This window comes from Crocodylus porosus, unplaced genomic scaffold, assembly GCF_001723895.1.
Source record: "Crocodylus porosus isolate Cpor-Errol unplaced genomic scaffold, CroPor_comp1, whole genome shotgun sequence".
NCBI lineage: Eukaryota > Metazoa > Chordata > Crocodylia > Crocodylidae > Crocodylus > Crocodylus porosus.
The window spans coordinates 16,509,110-16,531,095 of record NW_017728948.1 but is presented as its reverse complement, the minus strand read 5'-3'; the positions used below and the strand labels follow the sequence as shown (position 1 = coordinate 16,531,095).

The 21,986-nt window shown below is 42.9% G+C and overlaps 1 protein-coding gene across 4 annotated transcripts in view; it reads right to left on the bottom strand.

Annotated features, from left to right (window-relative positions):
• The window catches only part of HTT (huntingtin), a 154,886-nt gene that overhangs the window by 76,916 nt on the left and 55,984 nt on the right, over positions 1-21,986 (bottom strand). For all 4 annotated transcript variants that reach the window (XM_019552983.1, XM_019552984.1, XM_019552985.1 and 1 more), the window contains 10 exons: positions 21,467-21,613; positions 19,780-19,900; positions 19,519-19,595; positions 10,904-11,055; positions 9,363-9,565; positions 7,050-7,176; positions 6,268-6,395; positions 4,888-4,998; positions 1,731-1,808; positions 619-842 (listed from right to left, as the gene is read on the bottom strand). In XM_019552983.1, the coding sequence (XP_019408528.1) occupies positions 619-842; positions 1,731-1,808; positions 4,888-4,998; positions 6,268-6,395; positions 7,050-7,176; positions 9,363-9,565; positions 10,904-11,055; positions 19,519-19,595; positions 19,780-19,900; positions 21,467-21,613 (1,368 nt within the window). The remainder of the gene's footprint in view (positions 1-618; positions 843-1,730; positions 1,809-4,887; positions 4,999-6,267; positions 6,396-7,049; positions 7,177-9,362; positions 9,566-10,903; positions 11,056-19,518; positions 19,596-19,779; positions 19,901-21,466; positions 21,614-21,986) is intronic.

Sequence of the window (21,986 nt, the reverse complement as noted above, 5' to 3'; positions counted from 1 at the left end):
TTTTGTTTACCATTAAAGTTGCAAGTATTTGGAGAACATAGGCATATACACGTTTCCCAATTTTCATCTGCAAGACATACTGTACATCAAGGGCAACTGTAATACATAAATGCACTTCCCTACTTTGTTCCAACAACATTTGCAGCCTGTTCTGCACAACCTGTCTACCTAGGAGTGAGAAAAAAAAAATTATTCCTTTGCCTTTCTGCTCAGGCCAGTAACAAACACTAATATGTGAACAATAAAAGCCATCTTAAATATGAAAAATTATTACCCTACTATAATATAAATAAATATAAAACTAATATCATATTATATAATTACAAAAGCTAATGTGCTAGTGCGACTTGTTTGTGAAGTACTTCTGTGCTACCCAAAATCCAAGATTATACCAAAGCTCAAGTTAACAAACTCAACGATAAGGTGTGCCACTTTAAATACAATAGAAAAGGTGACAGCTTTTGACAACTGATCATCATACTGAAATTTCAATGTGAAAAACTAATTTAAGTATTTCACAAGAGTTCAGAACTCTTAACTATATTAGGATTTACTACGTTCCATGGAAACAAAAGCTCACATTAATCCACTATACCACAAAGGAAAACAATAAATTACCCTGAGGCATCATGTTCCTGCTCAGCCTGTACCATGTTCCTTAGACTAGCATCAGCAAGTGCCTGCGTAAAGTGTGTATAAGGTGCCATGAAGCAATAATGATAGAGGCCAGGCCTTAAATTTGAAGAGCCTAAGCGCTGAGCTTTGCCTTGAGATTTGCTGGGGTTGGAAGACAAGCCATCGTATTGAGATGCCAAGTTTGTCCCAAATAAAGTCTTCAGCAACTAAGGAAAAGTTTTGGGGAAAAAATAGTTAGCATTTCTGGAACAGTATAGCTTGAGTCCCATCCTCCCAGAAATCATTTTATGAATGAAACTGTCACATTGCAGTCTTAATTTTTTTCCAACTGTGCAAGAGAAAGGCTGAAAGTACCATTAAAAGTACAGAAAAAAAAATGCACAATTTTTTCTTGCAGACATGAAACCAATTTAAGTTAATAATCCCCAAATGTTTAAACCAGTAAAGTGATCAGTTAAAATAAGATATCCCTCCCCTCCCTTCTCAACTCTATTCCTTCCCATGGTTTTAGAATAATCAAGACATAAAATTATTCTGAGCTTGTACAAGGCTGAAAGCTAAATTTAACTTTTCTGAACTGAAATAGGCCTTTGGCTAAAGTACTTTCCCAACCTAAGTATGTATCTACATTAATTTTGGTAACCCAAATTAACAAAACTGGAATCTGTTCTTATTTTAAATGTGGTTTCTGGTAATTGTTAAATCTGCTTTTCACCCAGCTAAATGGAGGAACTTCATAGATTGTAAGGCCGGAAGGGACCTCGGCAGATCGGGTCCAGCCCCCTGCACCAAGCAGGGAAGACAACTAGGGGTCAGGTGACCCCAGCGAGGTGACTGTCTAGTCTCATGGCACATCTTACAGGACATAACAGCTGTTTAGAAAACTATTCTAATGGCAGAAGGATCTCTGAAACAAAATTACATAAAGCATCAATGAAAGCAACCTAAAAAGATCTGCTTTATACTGCACTGCAAGTTCTCCCAAAAGTAGTTTCCCCCGCAACTATCTTCCTTAGGAAGAAAGTAGTGAACAGAGTGCACCATCCAAAATAATTCTCCCTAAAATGCCAATATAAAAATTATTCCTTCCTTACTTGTTGCACGCAAACTGTTGCCATCATTGGTTCTCTACTGAAGCAGGATTTCAAATACCCCAAAATCTCTTCAACACACTAAAAAAGTTAAAGGAAAAAGAAAAACAGTAATGTAATCATATTTTCCAAGAAGTAAAACCCTATTGCTTAATTCTTAATACAGAAAAAAGAGCAAGCTTAAAGACTGGAAAGATACACCAGCAAGCTAAGAAAAAAATTGTAAGGACAAAAAAAAACTGTAAAAATGTAATATATTTTGAGGCCAGATACACAGACTTAGGTTCCAGAAAGTGGGCTTACATCCAAAACATGCTCAACAGCTACCAAATCCTGAAGGCCTCAAAACTCACAAAGCACCTCTCTCTAAGCTGAAGGACACTTAACATTCCCCATGTATTGTCCAGGGAGTTAAACTAACTATGAGACTCAATTACAGTCCAGGGGACAGATGCCTGCAATTTCGTGTTGTGCACATGCCCAAGACTTCACAATACGAGCCATTAGGCACCCAACTCCTGCCCAAGCCCCACTAAGACCCATAAACTAGGCAGAGCAGCACTTGTGTCTCCTTGGTTCCTGCTCTAAGGGAGCATTTGTATTTTATCCCATGAATTCTTAATATAAAAGTTTAAAAACAATCCAAGGAGTCATGATTACAGCAAGGGTAAGCCACCCATGTGCCAGAGCATAGCACACAAGGCCATCTTGCTCAGCATGTCACAGCTGGCCCGGGCTCTGGGCAATTGCCACCACCGAGCACAGGCTGCTTGCAGCAGGCAGCTGGGAGGCTGCAAGCCCTGCTACAAGCAGCCCAGTTTCCATGGCTGGCAGCAGCTGCCAAGAGCCCAGGCTGGCTGTGGTAGGCAGCCAAGAGGCTGCAAACAGCTTCACTGAGCTCCATGGCAGCCACAGCTACATGCACACCTCTGGGCATATGGCAGGGGAAGGGCCAGGGTTGTGGTGCCCTTCCCGGCCAGTCTTCTTGGGGGCACACCCACACCCACAGCTACTATGGAGCCTGGCTGGGGCTCCATAGCCCAGTGAAGCCATCTGCAGCCTCCTGGCTGCTTTCCACCACTGGCCTGGGCTCTGGGCAGCTGCAGCAGGCAGTCTACAGACAGCTGCATTGGGCTCTAGAGTCCTGGCAGCAGCTCTGTGCCAGCAACAACTGCATGCATGCATGCCTTGGCGCAGTGTGGAGAAGGAGCTGGGGCAGCACAACCCCCGTCCCTCCCCCACTGTCCACCCAGAGGTGTGCATGCAACCTCTGCCAGCAGTGAGGATCACATCCCACACAGCCCCTTGGCAGTCTGCCCCTGAAATGCCAAGTCAAGGTATGGGTCAAGGTTGGGGTGTTTTTCGCACTCTGGCTAAAAATCCTGCCAACCCCTGGACTACAGGATGGCCTCTCCCCTTAGATGAATGCCCTTGCTTGCTGCCCACCAACTGCTGCCATCATTGGTTCTTCAGGCTAGCCAGGCTCTCTTGCTTACTGTGTTTTCTTAAGCACAAACAAAAAAACCCACACCCCTTCACATAAGACAGACACCTTGTTTTGGAAAGGCAGTATGAAGGAAAAAAGATTTTTCCAGAGCCATGGCCAGAGGCGGCATGGAACAGGAAGAGAATCTACTCTTCTGTGTCTCCCTCTCCTTGCAAGCTCCACAGCTCAAGCTTCAACCCCATTGTAGCCACTGCTAAATGGCAGCAGCTTTTGGCTAAGCAGCTGTGACAGGGTTCAAGCTTGAGCAGTGGAACTTGCAAGGAAAGAGTGAATGGCCTAAGCAGCAGGCACCACCCCTCCTGCATGCTGCTGGGAAGGGGGGAAAGAAAGCACAACTCCAAAAAGAAAAAAAGAGCTTCTTTGCTTAAAACATGCATGACAACTTTGGATGGCTAATTTTGTGGGCAAAGGTGCATGAGGTATTAGAGGAAATACAATGTTCTTCTGGCCCTTAGACTTCTTCTTGCAAACTACAACTTCAACAAAAGGCTTGAAGCCGAGCAGTTAAAGAACTCCCCTGGAAGGTGGAAGAAGTAGATCTGAACCCTGCCAGACTGAGGAAGGCCTGTAACCCTGGTTCCCCACTGTCCAGGTGATTGCTACTTAAGTTAATATATAATAAGGTTGTCCAACCAAGTACCAGCCCTTGCTCCTTCTGTAGCACTTACATTTTCAGCAGAGTGAGACCTGCTCAGAGCCTTCAAAGAAGGCTTGTAGGTGTCTGCCCTCGAGAAACCTGGGTCTTTGACTCAGCCCTTTAAGTTCTAGCATGGCAGGAGTTCAAGCACTTCCCTTCTGTTGGGTAGCTCTAGATGGCAGCTTCTCAGCACACAAGTTTTTGTATCATGGCTCCTTTAGAAACAACCAACTCTCCCAATGTGCTGTATGAAAATGAAAACCTAAGCACCTCACTTTTGATTCCATTCCAATGATCAGACACCTGAAAAGTTAGGCACTGTGACCTGTGAAGCCACAAACACCTTTTACAAGGCTTTACAGAAGACCCAACTAGTTTAACTCAGTTAAAACAAGGAGCGAAAATATCAAACTAAAAGGAAGCTTCCTGATTTTCTCCACTTAATGGGATTACAGTATATAACAATTATGTTAGTATAAGTGAGAATGATAGGGACAAAAAAAGTCACTGTATTACCCTTAAATTATCCAAAATTGTTCATCTTTTTTATTACCTGACAACACAGCAAGCCTACTGACAGTATTTAATTAGTTAAGCCACATCCCTTCATTATGGTTCACTTACTATGCTACCCAGCGTACTAACAATTAAACACTTACAAAATCATCATGACTTTCAAAGGCAGTGTCCTTGGAACGATGATCAGAAATTTTAGAAATATTAATTCCACCTATGTGACACTTAGTTTGGACCAACAACAATCTTCATACTCAGCTACAGCATGTACATGAAGTTCATGATGACAAAAGTGAACTCATGCATTTTGTGACAAGTGGAGACACCAGGCGATGTTGCGCCCCAGTGTCTCTTCAGTTCTTTTGCTTGATATGTGAGCAAGTTTTGATTCTTGGGAAGATAGGTTGTTGTGGTGCTAGTCTTCAGTTCATCTATGGAGTAGTATCCACTACCCTCCAAATATTACAAATGTGCCTAATTTCTGAACCTAAACTACACACCTTTCCAATGTCTTGAAGAGTTGCAAGTTCCAAAATTTGAGAGAGGACATCCAAAGCAGATCGCAGGAAACATCCAAACTTTTCATTAGTGTTCTGAAGATCCAGAGTGACCTTGGCAGAAAGTGAGAAAATGAGGAAAACCAAAGACTTCTACCTAACGTGTTTATTGTATAAAGGTAGATATTAAAGGAAGGCCAGATGGGTGTTGGGACAGAGCAGTCTTTGGCCCCCACTAGTGTCATTTGTGAGAGCTCTTCAGTCAATTCAAGAATGGCTCCCAAAACATTTTTAGTCCAATTATTCCTTTCATCTGCATAGCGCTGCCCAAAAGTATGTTCAGCTCTCCATCTATATGGGTGGTTCAACAAAAGATATCACCAAGAAAATCTTGCACAGTTCCTGGACTATCACGGCTACAACACTGGTACTGTGCCAGCACTTCTGTGCAGTTATCACTGTCCCTTTACCTGCAATTAACAGCAGGAAGGCATTTACTGTACCCGAGCTGCTCAGCAGTAACTGTGCTCTGTACAAATTCTCACCCTAGGATGAGAGTCAAGCCAGGGTCATTTATCCCCAAATGAAACGGGGGCCAGTTATCCTGGTGCAGCTTTCACTTACCGTGGGGTAGAAGCAGACATATGAACAGATACTAGAGTCTGCTGAGGTGGTAAACTGCCACCCCATTACCCTTACCTGTGGCCACAGGTAGTAACAACCACCTTATGGTGAGCGCAAGTTAAACCAGAGCAACCTAACCCTAGTTCAGGTGTAAATAGCCTCCACTCGTTTCAACAACAGGCAAGATCTCAGGGACAGTTATGATGGAGCTGTGGCGCAGTCAGTCCCTCCTACTCCTTCCTCCCTCTCCCCATTAACTGCAGGTTCAGGTGAATTAGGAGCTTTGAGCTGTTTATGACCCCATCTGTAATTGTAGTGGCTGGGTTGCAAGCAGCAGCCAAACGTTGTTAAAAGCTTGCTGACACTCGCCTTAGAACAGTGACTGATGACAGGAAGGGTGCCACAGAGACTCTTCCCAAAGGCCATTCAAAGCTATTTCCAGCTGTTCAGCATATGACCTTATGGAGATCTAAATCTTTCCCTCAAAGTTTCAGTACTCTTTTCTCCACCTGCCTCCTGAGATTTCTCCAGCTGAGGATCCTTTACATCTTTATAGGACACTCAAGGGACAAGCAGAACCCCAAAAAGATGCTCCTGGACAAATCCGAGTGCACAAGGCATGTATGTACCCATACTGAGAAATAAACTTCATACTTCAAGATGAAAGAAAAGTAAAGTTACTGTCCTGTAACACTAGCCAAAAAATGTTTACTCTTGTATTTTACATATCACATTTACCCAAATGACATTGCCTTGTACCTTATAGTTAGCATGCGTAGCTTTTAAGACATCATATAACTTGAGATATGATGGAAGATGATAGAAACTGCCCAGCGAGGATGATTTGCTTGTTGGAGCAGGTCCTGGAGTATCAGTTTGCCTAGCAGCTTTTTAAAGAAAAGGAAAGGTATTTAGATAGACCACCATAGTATAACAGTAACTTAACTTTGAAATGCATGGTAAAATGATTTAATATGCGCATCCAAGTTACTAGAAAAAAACGTCTGTCCAAATGATTCAATCTTACAAAACAGTAACCACCTTTCATGAAAATTAGTGACAATAATCCAAGAGACCCAAGGAGGACTTACTTGGGTTTCTTAAAGTTATTCTAAAAGAAGAATTTATTTTGCTCCCTTTAAAGTATCTAAAGAAAATCCTTAAAGCTTTTATATTCATTTTAAATTTAGGTTTTTGCTTTCCATGAGCACCCAATATCTGTGCTCAAAAGAACAGCAAAGCAAGCATTCAGCTTCCATCATTGGAGTATGAAGACAAATATTTTCATTTTTAGTTTTAGACTTCAAAGTCAGCAACAGCACTGGTAAGAACAGCAAGAGGCAGAAATCCACACTGCTTGCAAATGGATGGATTTTTTATGATTCTCTACAAAAAATATTTTAACCATTTCCCAATCCATGCAAACCTCTTCACAATTAACACTGGCATTCCACGGTATGTTGAGTTACACAACTAAGATTTTCTTCCTAGTCCACCATGTATACCCATAAACAGACATGTACATCTGTCAATCTCCATACCTGGATTAGTTTCACTACCCTTTTTAGGGCTCATCGGTACAGATGTCTGTTCAACTGAATCTCTCTCTTTCCCTTTCCGCCGAATAGGACTTAGAGAAGGTGGGTTTGTGAGAGAAGGTAATGCTGCCTAAAATATAAATATTTGGAAGTGTGAGAGTCATCTTCTAAACACTTTATTTTTGCAAACTCAGAATACATATACAGGCATACACTCTTTAATTACTCCTGCCTATATGCAACAATTAATTGCATGTAAAATCTCACTTGTTTTATGGAGCAAGGACATGGCTTTTTTGAAGAGAAGAAAAGCTGGGAATGCTAAACAAAAGAGTGATTACCAGAAGTTTCTTTCAAGTGCAAGTAAAGGAATACAAGAAAACCCACATCCCTAACATTTAGGAAGAAGCCAGAGTTAAACAAGGCAGCCTTGAGAGTACATAGTTCAGACTCAAAATATAGCCTTCATTAAAAGAAACATAGTGACTTTTTCAAACATTATAAAATAAAGCTATTCTGCATATCCAAGGAACACAAACAGCCTCTCTTTAGCCAAAGTTAGTTTGTGGTGCATCAAAAGTACCACATAACTGTGTCACATGAATACATTAGCCCAATGCTCAGTTCAATATATTGGTTTCACTGGGTAGGGACCTACCTAAAATTGCAATGCAGCAGCATCTTTAATTTTACTCTTTTAGCTGCACATCCTGTACCCTCCCCACTGAGTGGCTGATGCAATTAATGTCAAGGTTTTTACCTTTCAGCCACTCAGCAAGGGGGGGGACACAGTGAAAAGAGTGAAATTAAAAAGGCACCACTGCACTGCAAACTTCCACTGCAATTCAGGTAGGTCCCCATCCATGGGTCTAGGTCAAAATCTTTGCTCAAGTACTGAAAACCTTTAGTAAATTCATTCTAATTACTTAAAAGATCATTTATTTATTCTCATATAAATATGAAAAGAGTGCTACCAGAAGAATGAAAATGTCTGCAAATAAGGAAGGCTTGTGAGTGTAGTGGGCAGAATTCACACAAAAGACATGAATGTACTTTACCATTTTTGCATTTGATTTTGAAAGTGGCAAACTCATTTCTTTGACTTTCCATTCTCTCAATCTTTTCTTCCATACACACAAATAAATTAGAAAACCCAGTAATCTAACTGAGCCATTCCTCAAGAAGAGGCAGATAAAGACAGGACTTATTTAAAAGGTCTTTTCGAAATGTAGAAATACTATTGGAATAAATTTATGAAGAAGAAGAGCAAATTAAAAGGGATAGGTAATTAAAAATCCTATTCAGAGAGCTTCAAGAACAGGACTGATAATATTGCCAGAATATATGCACTCATGAAACAGGCTAGAGGTAGAAGGATACTTCCCATAAGGAGAAAAAGTAGTTTAAAAATTTCTAAGACGACACCACAAACAATGTACAATCCAACAATGTTACTAACACAGAAGACATTTTCTAGGTCCCTAGCAATGTTACAGGCAACCCTCGCTTAACATGGTGCCGATTAGCACTATTTTGCTACAGCACTCATGCAAAATGGATACCTAATTCCACCAAGCGCTCAGCCAGTTTTGCTACAGCGCTCAGTGGAATCAGGGAGTTTTGGCAGAAGGGTGGGGTGGCAGAAGCGTAGGCCCAGGCTGACATGTGGTGCCAAAGCAGGTAGGGGCAGTGGGGAAGAAAAGCGGCGGCAAAAGGAGGGGAGGAGCAAGAGACCCGCACCGGTGCCTGTGGCCAGGGCTGCACCCAGAGTGGAGCAGGAGCACAGGGCCCATACCTGTGCCCAGGGCCAGGAACAGCAGAGCCAGCCAAAGCGCCAGTGCCCAGGCTGGCAAGTGAGGCCAGAGAGGCCAGCGGGCAGGCGAAGGGGGTGGGGAGAGGTGGTGACAGCAACAAGCAGTGAGTAGGGGGCTGGCATGAGAGCAGGACCCACATCAGTGCCCGGGGCCAGGACCAGCAGGGGCCCAGAGCAGGGTGGCAGGAGCACAGGCTTGGGCTGGAGCGTGGGTAGGTGAGCAGGGGAGAGGCAGTGGTGGGGCAGGCAATAACTAGTTTATCATGATTTAAATTTTTTGGGGAAATGGGTTTCAATTAGCATGATTCCGCTTAACACTTGGTTTTTCTGGAACCAATCAGGAGCACTAAGTGGGCGTTGCCTGTACTTGGTTTCCTATAGCTATGCACTGGAGATTTATCACCAAAATACAATTTTTAAATTATAGGTTGCCCAGATCATGTGTAACAAGATACATATTTCAGAAATAGCTCTTTATATCACTACAGTTTTAAGAGTCATACCTTTATTGCTGGGCCAGGAGTAACATCATCCATTACATGAGCACAAATATTAATGACCTTCAGCAAGTGAGAAAAAAGCTGTTCTACCAAAGTTACAAGAGTTCGGTCAGCCAAAGCTGGCCAGGACTCTTCTTGTTTAGCAGCTCCTGTATTAGCATCTTCTTCAGTAGTCCAAGGGTTTTTCAAACACTTGGGAGCACTAGCTGAAATAATAAGGAGTCTTAATTATTAATGAGACGAGGAAAAGATGGTACATCAGTTATAAACACTCAGATCATGAAGGCGCACATGGTATTCAAGCTACTTTAAGAGGTGGGTTCATTTTATGTGTATTGTTAAATAGTAAGAGCTATGCACACATTAAGATGGTCAGGAGAACTGACAGTCTATTCTAAGAGAGTTTCCTGAAGGACCTGGTTTATTTCAGCTAGCAGAAAAAAGCCTGAAAGGGGATAGCAGTACTCTTTCCTTCCTGTAACACTATTATAAAACACAAGAGAAGGAGACGAGCCTCCAGAACTATGCTGGCCTCCAGAACTATGCTGACACTAGAACAAGTGGATATGGACAAGCCATAAATAATTTTAGACTGAAAATTAGAAAAAAAGTTTCTTACTGATCAAAGGAGTGAGGTTAAGGGACAGTCATCCAATAGGAAGGCAAAATGCTTAATTACTCTTAAGGTGGAGTTTGATAAGTTTATGAATGAGACCCACGGGATGAAGTGCTAAATCACATATTCAAAAAACAGCTTCTGTGTGAAGGCTAAGACTGATACCAATTTTCACCCTGTTTCTCAAGTTATTAGTCTCTCTCAGCTGCCTACAAATCCTACCTCTGCTATTCCATACAAGACTTTTTCTTCTTAACTGCTATACAAGAAATAAGAGAGTCTCAAATGTCTGCCTGTCCAACCAGCAAAGACTAGGTGGAAGCTGCAAGGTTTATGAGACTGTTTTAGCCTCATGAAGTATAGTAATCATCATCACATGCAAGGCCTTGGTCTGTACGGTCATTTGTTTGCTAGATTTCAAATGGTCTACCATGCAGATAGGTTTGTACAATATTTTTTTAACAAGTTAAGATCCAGAATAAGTCAACTCTAAAGACAACCTATAATTGTTACCTGATAGAATGGTACAAAGTAGGATTGGGAAGAAAAGACAGGCCACAGAATCAGCTTACATGAGGAAAGCAAAATACTTTATTAAAACTAGAGCAGGGATGGCCAACCTGTAGCACGCTTGCCACAAGTGGCAAAGGTATCCTGTGTGTGGGACATGGCAGACTGGGAAGAAGGCAGGCAGCAGAGTGACAGAGCAGGAAGCAGAACAGCAGACTGGGCAGGTGAAGGGAATTAGAGTAGAATTCAGGAAGGGTGGAGGACTAATTTGTGGCACACTTGCCACACAGGTTGCCCACTAAATCTTGCAGATTTTTTGTTGTGTATAAACAAACATAGATAAGGCATTCTGAGTAAAAAAATGGAGAGAAAATGATAAAGAACATGCATTGAAGCAATCCAACAATCTTTTTTCTACCTGCAAGCAAGTTTCCTGTCAAAATCAAGGCATCTTGGTGTGCAGAAAGATCCAGTGGGAACCAGGCAGATGAAAGAAGGGAGAGAACCATACCAGCCATTCCAATGGTACAGCTCTTCCGAGATTCCTCTGAAGGACTCATCTGGGAAACGCTAGAAATTTAAAATTATTAAATGTCATGCAAAGCATCTTCCCTGCAAATTTTCAGCTGCTACAAACTAACGTGTGCAGTTAGAATCCTATTTCTTATGAAACAGACTATTAATAAGTGTTTAGCTTAAACAGGGTCTTTGTTTTTTTTAATAGTAATCTATAGCAAAAATTACCAGATGGTAGCAGTGATGCAATCAATAAGAGGTTGTTCAAAGCATTACTTGCTACTACAAAAAACAGCAAAACAATGAATGCTATCTTTTGATGGACAACCATATTATATAAGGGTTTGCTCATCCTGCATGCTTCTATAGCAAAGCACCATAAAACACAAAACAATAGTTTAATATCATGAAGCCTTCCCAAGGTGAAATACTGTCATGCGTTTTATGTATTGATTTACTAATTTAGTTTAGAAATAGAAAGAGCAACAGAACTACATGGATTTAAATGCATCAAAATTTAAAGCTCATACACTTATTATCTGTTCATTACTCCAGGTTTATACAGAGATACATGGCAACGCCACTGCCTTGACAGTTATTATCGCAAACCAGATTTTGCCTTGCTATAATGTTATCAAAAGGTTCAGCATCCTTCAAGTTTCAAAAGCACTAACAGCAGTTTATCTAAAGAAATCTATCAAAGTTGAACGTGAATCAGGCTAACCAATTCAAAGAGCTAAGACTGGTATAATTCCACTACACAAAGGTTCGGATCTTATTCTACCCTATGAGTACATCCAGATGTGCATGGACGTTTGGTTCCCATGCCACATGTGCTTTGACATGCGGCAAGTTACCCTAGGACCACTGTGCTGGCTCCAGCAGCCTTACCTGGAGCCCTGGGGGCCTCCCAGTGCTGCAGCTGCAGCAATCCTGCTAGGTGGAACCTGGCCAGCAGCCACAGCGCAGCTCCAGGTGGCCCGGCTCCACTTTTCAACAGTGCATGCTGCCTGAACGTCCACTGCTCCACATGATTTTTCCACAGTTTTTTTTTGACCCCCGGATATCCAGGGGTCAAAATATTCTCAGGGGAAAAAAACAAAAACACAGAGCAGCACATGGTCGGGCAGTGTGCCATTCTAGCGCAGAGAACACCAGACTGGGCAGTATGTGATGCTGCAAACGAGTTTCCAGTGCCACATACAGCATGACCACAATTGTCTGGACACACCCCATGAGTCCCTGAAAAGCCATTAACAAATCTACTTTTTTTCAACTTAGCCTAAAAGATGAAGTCACAAAAAACAAGGACTCGCCCAACTTACGTTATTTTTCAAAGACTCAGAGGGTGGAATAGCGCTGCAGTTGACCACTCACACATCTAATAGAAGGAATAGGATCTGACCCCAGATTTTTCAGAATTAAACCAGAAAAAAAAAAATCTTACTTCCTGTAACTTCTCAAAAACGGCTTCTTCTGGAAACGTCCGATTTGCCTCATAGACCTAATTTAACTAAACCTAACCTACTAGAATTCAACTTCTAAAAGATAAATTTATTCTGAATAGAGTTATTTTTTAGAAAGAGCTCCCAGCAGTGGCATACTACATTTATACAGTGCCTTTCATTCCAAATCAAAATATTCTTCTATTTTTATGTGTGCTGCATTCTACCTTAGCCATGGCAACATTCCAGGATAGATACAGTTTAATACACATGTGTGCATGCGGGGACATGCACACACAAGTATAAAACTATATCTATCCTGGAATGTTGCCATGGCTAAGGTAGAATGCAGCAGCTCTTTAACAGTACTTAAATCCCTATTAAATAATAGGCAGGACTATTTGATACTGAACAAGGTGACCATTATTACAGGGAATGCAGGATCTGCATAGGTGCAAAACAGATGGTATAGGATCAAAGATGACAAGCAGAAGACTTAAATTTTCTTGTTTTACTGTGCACAGCATCATAAATGCACATGGCACTTCACAAAAAAAAGTTAATCCCTGCCCCAAAGAATATATAATTAAGTTAATATCAGATCAGAAGAAAAGTCCCAAAAGGAGGCTTGAGAGAAGAGGAAGGTAAATGGCCTTAAACATAGTATATGCTATACAGAGTCAGGCCAAGAGTCCATCTAGCTCAGTAACCTGTCCCTGACAGTGGCCAGTATTAAATGATTTAAAGCCGGGGTGGCCATCCTGCAGCACCTGTGCCAAAAGTGGCCTGGACAGCTCTTGCAAGTGGCATGTAAGGTCTAGAAGCAATGCTACACTTTTAATGCAGCAGCTGTGCCAGCTTCCATCCCAGACCGCAGTGCAAATGTTAGAGTACAGCAGCACCATGTTAATCAGAGCAGCCGAGCAGGGCACAGAGGGCAGGACTTACAAGAGGGAGTGGGGATGGAGGCAGAAGCAAAAAGTGGAGGGAAGAGAATGCAGTCTGGTGCCAGAAGAGGCTGGTGCAGCTTGCGGGGGTCCTGCTACCCTAGCTGTGAAGCCTGCAAGGACTGGGGCAGCAGAGCCCATTCTTCCCCCTCTCACCCTGCTTGGCTGCTCCACAACAAAAAACTCAGTCCTGCCATCCTCACTGCAGCCCAGGGCTGCAGTTGGCACAGCTGTCCCACTAAAGGTACTGCTGTACCGCTCAAGCAAGCGGTTGCAATACATCTTGGTTTAAGCCTAGCCCAGCAGCCCTGGACCAGGACACGATAACCAACTCTTGAGTCCAGTGAGCCCTGAGCAAGACCAGCCCCATCACTGGCCCTCACTGAGCAATCAATGCTGGGTGCCTGACCACAGTCCTCCCAGGCAGCTACAGAGAGCTCTGAGGAGCAGCTGATTTACGTAAAACAGGAAATGCATGGGTACTCAAGACTCTAAATGCTCCCACTGTAAGCTGCAAAAAGAAAATAAGCAAAGCTAGCAGTGCCCCTATTAAAGGGTGCCTAGTTGCTTATAGTTGTAACCTTGGTTTTCAGTTGCTTACAATACTGCCAGACCTATTGTTCATGTTGCAGATTTCCATGCTTGCTCCAATTCCTCTCCCACTAGTCCTCTTGCTCATGTTTCACCGCACCCACATCTTCCAGTGACTCCTGCTGTTCCTTTTCCCGCACACTATTTGGGCAACAGTAGTTTGTACACTGAAACTACAGAGGAGGTGAGCCCTAAGCCCTAGAAGGCACAACAGCAAGAGAGAGTCCTGCTTTGCCCCTGCAGGTCCCAAGTCAAGCACACGGGAATGGTACTTGTAAGGCCTTGGTTGGTATACACAAACTGCAAGAGGAATGGGGCAGATTCTCCAGTGCTGATGGCATCTTTAGACAATGCGGCTATCTAAATCCTCCAAGAGCTATGGGTAGTCTCAGAATAAATACAATACACTGTCACGTACAGACAGTTCCCTTCATAACTGTAAGCAAGGATTTCTAAACTGCTGCAAAAATTAATGATGACATCAGAGAAGCGATATCACTGTGCACATAGTGCTCAAGAGGAGCTGGCAAATGCTAACCATGGGCATAATATTTAACATCCCATGCATTCTTTTGTCATAAGGTTTTGTCTGAGTGAGATGGAACTTGGAATACAAAAAGGTATATGGCTACTGCCCAAAATGGTTACTATCTGGCAACCCACTCCTGGTTGAAAACCAAAGAAATCCCTAAAGTTAACACACAAATGGCTTGCCAATTAATGTGTTTTTCCCTGATTTGGGGAAATCTTTATTCATAGTGGTTTTTGGTTGTTTACAAAGGACAGAAGTTGCACATAAACCAGTTTAAGTGATCAGAACTGGTTTAAACTTGTAACAGAACAGATGTTCAGTGCACATAAACCAGTTTGAAAATGGCTGAAACTGGTTTGAGATGTCTGATACTACATGCAACCAGGTTTAACTGATTTGGCTCAAACCAGTTTATACATGACAGACAGTTTATGTCTGTCCTAGACCCCCTTGCTGTTTTAAATTAAATCAGAGTCCCCCAGCATCCCGGCATACTCTCTGGGCTGGACAGGGCTCTCTGCTTCACAGCAGGGCTGGCCTCTTCCCTCTACTCCCTGGCTGCAGCTTTGGTAAAGACTTGCAGGCACAGTAGGGTCTGCTGGCTTGCCCATGCCCCCCTCTCACCACTCGCTGCTTAAGCAAAGATCCCTTCTAAGCATGTTTATGAAAACTGCTACTGGCAAAGGTACTGCAAAAAGGTCAGATTCACAGCATACCATCTGAGCCACAGATTTTCATTTATATTTTCTAGTACTGAAATTGCTTTAAGCCATTTTTTTGTGTGTGTGTTGCTCACTGGCAGAGGGTAATGCCCCCAAAAACAGTGGGGAGCTCCTTATGCAATCCTGTGCATGCCAGTTCCACCCTCTGGAAAACCCTCTTCTCCAGTTACCTCCCAGTTACACTAGAACTGGTTGTTCGAACATCAGCGCACCACAAGGAGCCCTCAGCCCCACTGCACTCCATGACAGCCATGGGGATACCGCATCCCATTCACCCCGTGAAGGCACCTGGAATCACCAGAAGAACAGCAGCCCTGAAAGGACTAGCTAGGCCCTGTTGGTGAGACCGGGGTCAACTCCATTAAGAGTTCCTCCTGAAAGGGCTGCCCACTGAGAGGGGAGCAGGCTGCTTTGAGGGGCTGCCCACTGAGGGGTGAGCAGGGACCCCAGGGGTCCTGTGTGGGCATTCATACCCAGGCATGCAGGGACCAAGGATGCAAGCTGCCCTGAGGAGGTAATGGGTTGTAAAGGTGTCACCACCTCATGAAGACCTGCAGATAACACAGTGGTACTCCATCCCATGCAAACTATCAGGTATGCCTATGGGGTGGGGGGGAAGGAAGGAAGGATGGGGGAGAAAATTGGGGACACGTGAGAAAGAGTGGGGCTTAACTTGTGACATGCCTGCCATACTTGTTGGCCACTACTGCTTTATAGGGGAAGTAAGTGAATGGGGCACATAGTGATCTATCCTGTCATACCTCCCTGGAAATCAACCACTAACCCTGGTATTTATATTATTCATATATCTAGACAGATAATAATAGCTTGTAAAGGCTGCATAAAAGGAAGAAAAGCAGAACTCTAATAAAGAAATGGCCGTAATGCAGGACATGATTAGGCAGAAACTTTCAATAACATGGATAAAGTAGTCAAGTAAGATGAGTGGAGTAAAGAAAACAAGAGCTGAGAAATACAACAGGGTAAAAATTGTAGAAAGCCCTGAAAACCTTGAATTTGTTTCAAAATATGGGATCTCTACCAAGAAAGCCAAGATGTAGAGGCTGATATCCAGAAGTTCAGGCCCTGACTGCAGAGGACACACTTTTATTAAAATCACCAACCCCATTTCCTAGTCTACTCAGGTCTGAACCTACTTCACTTGACAAGATGACAGTACACGGAAACATTGCTTTCAGCGTACAGATGCAGCACATGGGATGCTGAACAGCTGGACTGCTGTTCATAATATTGTAAAATTGGGCCTAGTACAGAGAGAAAAGAGAACAAATGATGAACAAAAAGCAGCCTTTAAAAAACATGAGACTTCACAACACAGCTTTAGGCAGACAAAGAAGTGGAAAGATTTTTTAAGTAATGAAACTGGGACATAGATTCCCCTTTGATAGTCAGGTGCTGAAGTTGGGGTGGGGAGGCAGGGGAGGACTCTGAAGAGGAAAGCAGGAAAGTTTAAAAAAAAAAAAGACCTATTTCTATAGGTAAGGAAACAAAGTGCTCAGCACCCAAAGAAATACGTGAACAAGATCTCTCGACCCATGAAACATTAGGAAAAGAACCGCCATGAATTTGCAAAATGCAACTGGATGGCAGCAATGGTGTTACTATATTTTTGGCTGACCAGTGGCAGCAGAACCAAAAGCAATAAGTATTGCTTAGAACAGAAATCAGCAACCCTTGGTTTGGATCCAGCCTGCAAACAGCACGGATCTGGCCTGAGGCAATCCAACCCGACCTGCTGTGCATGCAGGATTGAGTGGCAGAGAGCTGCACCAAGCCACACATCCCCTCCAAAGCACCCCCCTCAGAAGCTGTTCTTGCTGCTCTATACCTGTATTTACTATCGCAGTACAGCAATCATGTAATCTGCAGTAAAGAAAGCACGGGAGGTCTGAGTTCTGGAGGGATGGGTTGGGGAACTAACAGATGGACCCATTTGTGGTTTATGGCAGGGAGCCCAGTGGCAAGCTCTGACCCAGGATGGCATGAAAATTCAACTACCCAATACGGCTGTGCAAAACAGCACCATTCCTCTTCAATTTCTGTTTCAACATTTCGATGGAACAGTGTTTCGTTTCGAGTTTAGTTTCCTTTTGAAAGCACTGTTCCGTTCCATCAAAACAGTTTTGCTGTTCTAATGCCGTCTTGATTTTTCGCCCATAGGCTATAATGGGGAAGCACAAAACTGGAGGAGCAGCCTGCCTCCTCGCAGGCAGATCAGGGGCCCACACCCCCAGAAGAGTTCAGCAGATTCCCGTAGCCCTCCTGGCAGTGCGGGCTGGAAGCTGCTGCTGCCGCCTGGGACCAGCACTGGTAGCTGAACCCAGTGGAGGGAGGAACAACTGTGGCACTGCTCTCCACCTCCCCCCACCAGGCTCAGTTCCACGGGGCTTGAAACTGCTGGGTGCTGAGCCCAATGAAGGGAGGCAATGCACAGCGCCAGGGCTGTGCCCCCCACCAGGCTGCAAGCCGCTAGGCGCCAAATCCAGTGGAGGGAGGCGGAGCGCAGCACCGGGGCTACGCTCTGCCTCCCTCCACCAGGCTCAGCGGTCAGCAGCTCACAGCCCCGTGGAACTCAGCCCAGTGTGGGAGGCAGAGCCAGCTGTGCCCACCTCCAAATCACCGGAATGAGCTCCATGGGGCTGGTGGACCGATGGGAGCACAGCCCGGCGGCAGGAGGCAGGCAGAGCTGGCGCTGCGCTCCCATCGGCTCCACCAGCCTGGCAGCGGGGACAGCTATGGCTGTGCTTCCTGCTGAGCCGAGCCACATGGGCTTGCAGAGCCTCTCTAAGCACAGCCCTGGCTCTCCCCTGCCTCCTGCCACCGAGATGCTGCTTTGAAACATTTTGACTGGCCTCATTTCATTTCAAGGCTGCTTTGAAGCCCTTCATTTTGATTTCGCTGTTTTGAGCTTGAAACAAGTCAAAACAAAGCAGCTAGTGAAGCTTTGCACAGCCCTACTAAAGACCTAGAAGGCTCAAACAAACAAAAATATCCCCTACCAAACAAAGCAGTGGTACATTGCCAGAGAACATAAAAACCTGCTGCTATATTTGAATATGTGCAGTAGAGGATTCTACAGGACATGTGGAACCACACAGAGTTTAAGACCAGGATCAAAACAAGAATAACAAAGCCACAGTTACATTATGCAGATTTCTCCTACCAGGTATGCAAGTAAGGGTGCAATGGGATCTGATGCATGATCCACACAAATCTTGCCATACCACAAGTACATGGTGGGAGGCTTGATTGTAGGACCAAGCATCGGTTCCCTTCACACCTTACTGCCAGTAAGGGAACTTTGGATCCCACTGACCTGGCAGGTAGCAAGCTCCCACAGCTGGGAACCCACACAGCTAGTAGGGCTCCTAGCTGAAGGGGTGCATAATGTACTCCCACAACTGAAAGCCCCACGAGTTGACAGGGCTCCCAGCCACAGGTGCGCACCTGGCCAAATATATAAAATTGATGTCATAATAAGAATCAAATGTCAGAAAAGTGATTACATATTTTTTGTGGAATAACTGTGTGACTCATTCTTTGTTCTATGACACCATGAATTGCTTTAATGTGTGGCCAGGTTACAACTCAAGACATGGCTAACCAGTTACACACGTCTTAAGATTAAAGGGTTGCAGGGGCCCTGAAGACAAATAGAACTCTTGGTACTTTCATAATCATTTTATCCATACGAATGGTAGGAGTATGCATTTCACAAATGCCACACTGGCTATTGCCATGATCTAAGTGACTTACATACCTTCAAAAGTTGCCTTTGTTATGTATCTGCCATTCCTACTGTTATACAAGCAGACAAACATGAATTTCCTTTGCATATCGCTTACAAAACTGACATGAGGCGATACCTTCATTACCTTTTTCTAATATCCAAGTCATTTTACAACCCACCCCCCCAGAGAAGTTTAGCACTCCTCAAGACATGCAAGAAAATTTTCTTCTGCCAAATGGAAATAGCCAAAACAGAGCAGAACACTCTTTTTTCTCTTTTTTATTCAAATAGTTAAAATCAGCCACAGAATTTGGACAACCGTACTGAAGATGATGGAAAATACTAGTACCTGGTATAGTTCCAGACCACCACAAATTTCATTTTAGATCTTTAAGTCTAAAATGTTTAAAACGGCTATCTGAGTCTCAATAGCGAATAGTTAAAGCAGAGCTTCTGATACCTGAATAAGCGTCCTCTGCTTTTGTAAATATGAATTCTAGAAGCTTGTATACTTGATGAAGGAACATACCCACAGTGCCATCCTACATTCCAGGTGCAGACTGGAAATGTTGTGGAGAGAAGATACAAAGCTTCACAACAGCCGAACTGAAAGAATTTGGGAAAGTATCAGTGTCTGGTGTCAACACTGTGGAAGACAGCACCAAAATATGTAACGTTTACATCTTGAAAGTATTTTCACTACCTACTAAATAGAAGTAGTGACAGGCAAGAATAACAAGTATCAAATCCAATTTAAATTGTATTTATAAATATTATGGAGACTACGCACTGTAAGCGCTCTTGTAGTTGATGTTGTCAATGCATGGGAAATTGCAGAGACAACCCTGGAAAGGTTGTTTTCCATAGTGACATCTGTTGGACTTTGAAGCATGTTGTATCCTCTGTAAGTTCTGAAATTAAATAATCATACAGTTAAAAAGGAGGATTACAAAAGCAAGTCATATTTTGTTAGAAATGAATTACAGGTTAAAGGAAAGTTGTATGACATTTTAATGAGCCAAAAATAAATGTTGAATTTCTCCTGGAACAAAGCTTTTTACAGGGTTTCCTCGCTTTATGTGGGTTAGGTACGTGCAAATTCGCTCTTATGCGATGACCCTTTTTACACCAAAAATTCATTACATGCAAGGTAAATTCACTCATATGTGATCGGTGTGGTAGAAACCTGCAGTCAGCTGCTCTGTACATTGCACTGTGGGAGTGACGCGTGCTAAAATACACAGTCTCCTAGGTAGATCTGTGCTCCTTGCTCATTGTCTGCAACAAGTGTTTCTGTAGTTGCCATCCCCATTATGATAGTGCCCTATGCTTATGTGTAATGTCTGCTGTTGGCGAGTACCAAAATAGTTTTGTAAAAGTGGTAGAAATGGGTCTGGGGGTCAGTACAGTCATGGTTTTGGAACGTATCCTTATTTGATACATTGTAAACTGCATTCCCTTTATGCAAATTTGTGTTATGCACCGTTTTCCAGGAACACATGTACAGAATAAAAGTAAGGGAAGCCTGTATTCTGGAACCTTATAAACATACAAGCCCACTGTCCCATTTTAAGTACCTGTGGAATACCAAAAAATAATACTTTTATACTTTTTCCCCCCAGTACAATCGGGGGGCGGGGGGGCAGAGAGTTAGGACACACGAGACTAGGCTAGTTTGGTTAATTATCATTCAAGCTGCCTGTGTAAATAACCAATATACACTTTTTCCACTTGAAAGGCTGTTTTAGGCTGTGTGTGGTTTAGATTTTCAATAAATAAGAAATGGCTAAATTGTGGCAGGGAAGAGAGTAGCTCTTTGTTTAAATTAAAACAACAAACAAATAGCTACTCCCTCCCCTGTCACAATTTAGCTATTTCCTATATTGTTGAAAATCTAAAACACAAAAACAGCACTGTGTTTATATATGTAAACTAGAAGGTCAACTGGCTAAACAGTTTAGTCTACTTTAATTATCAGAACATGAGTGAAGTGGAAAAAGTAACTGGACACTGTAGCTGACAAAGGTAATTACACTGATGGGGTTAAGTTTTAATCTTTTTAAATTAAATTTAAGGGAATATGAGCAATGGCATGGATTTCACCTGCTTTATTAATGTAAAGGAAAAATTATTTTATTTTAAAAGTATAGACCCCAACATTAGGATCCCATACAAAAAGGTTTATTTTCAAAGGCAGTAAGAATATGAAGCTCTGATTAACTTCAGAATGAAGGTACTTATCTCATAAAATAAAGCCGTTTTTTCATTTTAATGCCCACAGAGCCCCAGTTCTGAAAATACTTGCTGGAAATAAGTGAGGACACTTACTCATAGTGCATCAAGTTAAGTACATCCTTAAGTCTGTGCATGATCAGGGCCTAATTATGCATTTGAATACTTCCAGCATAACTTGAAATTGAACAGAATTTTTAAAATTTTGGCCTCAAGTTACAGGCAAACTAAGCCATGTACCATACCTGGTGATAGTGCTCACTGCAAAGTGAGATGGAGGCTGAGTCTCATGCATCAGAAGTTTCAGGTAGACACTGCTTTGGTCCCTTGCTACTGCCACTACTGGATCAGCCTGTCCTTGATCACAGCTATAAAACAGCTTTGGAACAAGCCTTAAATAGAGAAGAAAACAGATCCAGTAAGCAACATGTTAAAAAAAGAAGGTATTACAAAAATTATATGAGGTATGTACAATTTAGACAGAAGGCTTATATAAATTTATGATAAACCTTAAAAATCAAAATCAACTGAAGTCCCATTAGCACTTCAGGCCCTTCTCTTTGTACCAGACACTTTAAAATTTCATTTTTCTGATCTTATTCCTAACCTTATACATTCAAATTGTGATCCCAAATGTTCAAGTCAGCACTACTAATGGAATCATTCTGGAGGCGGGGAATTTAGAAAAAAAGAAAAAGAAACAATCCACTACAACAGGGCTGTCCAACTGACAGCATGTGAGCCACATGCAGCCTCGGAGAGGTT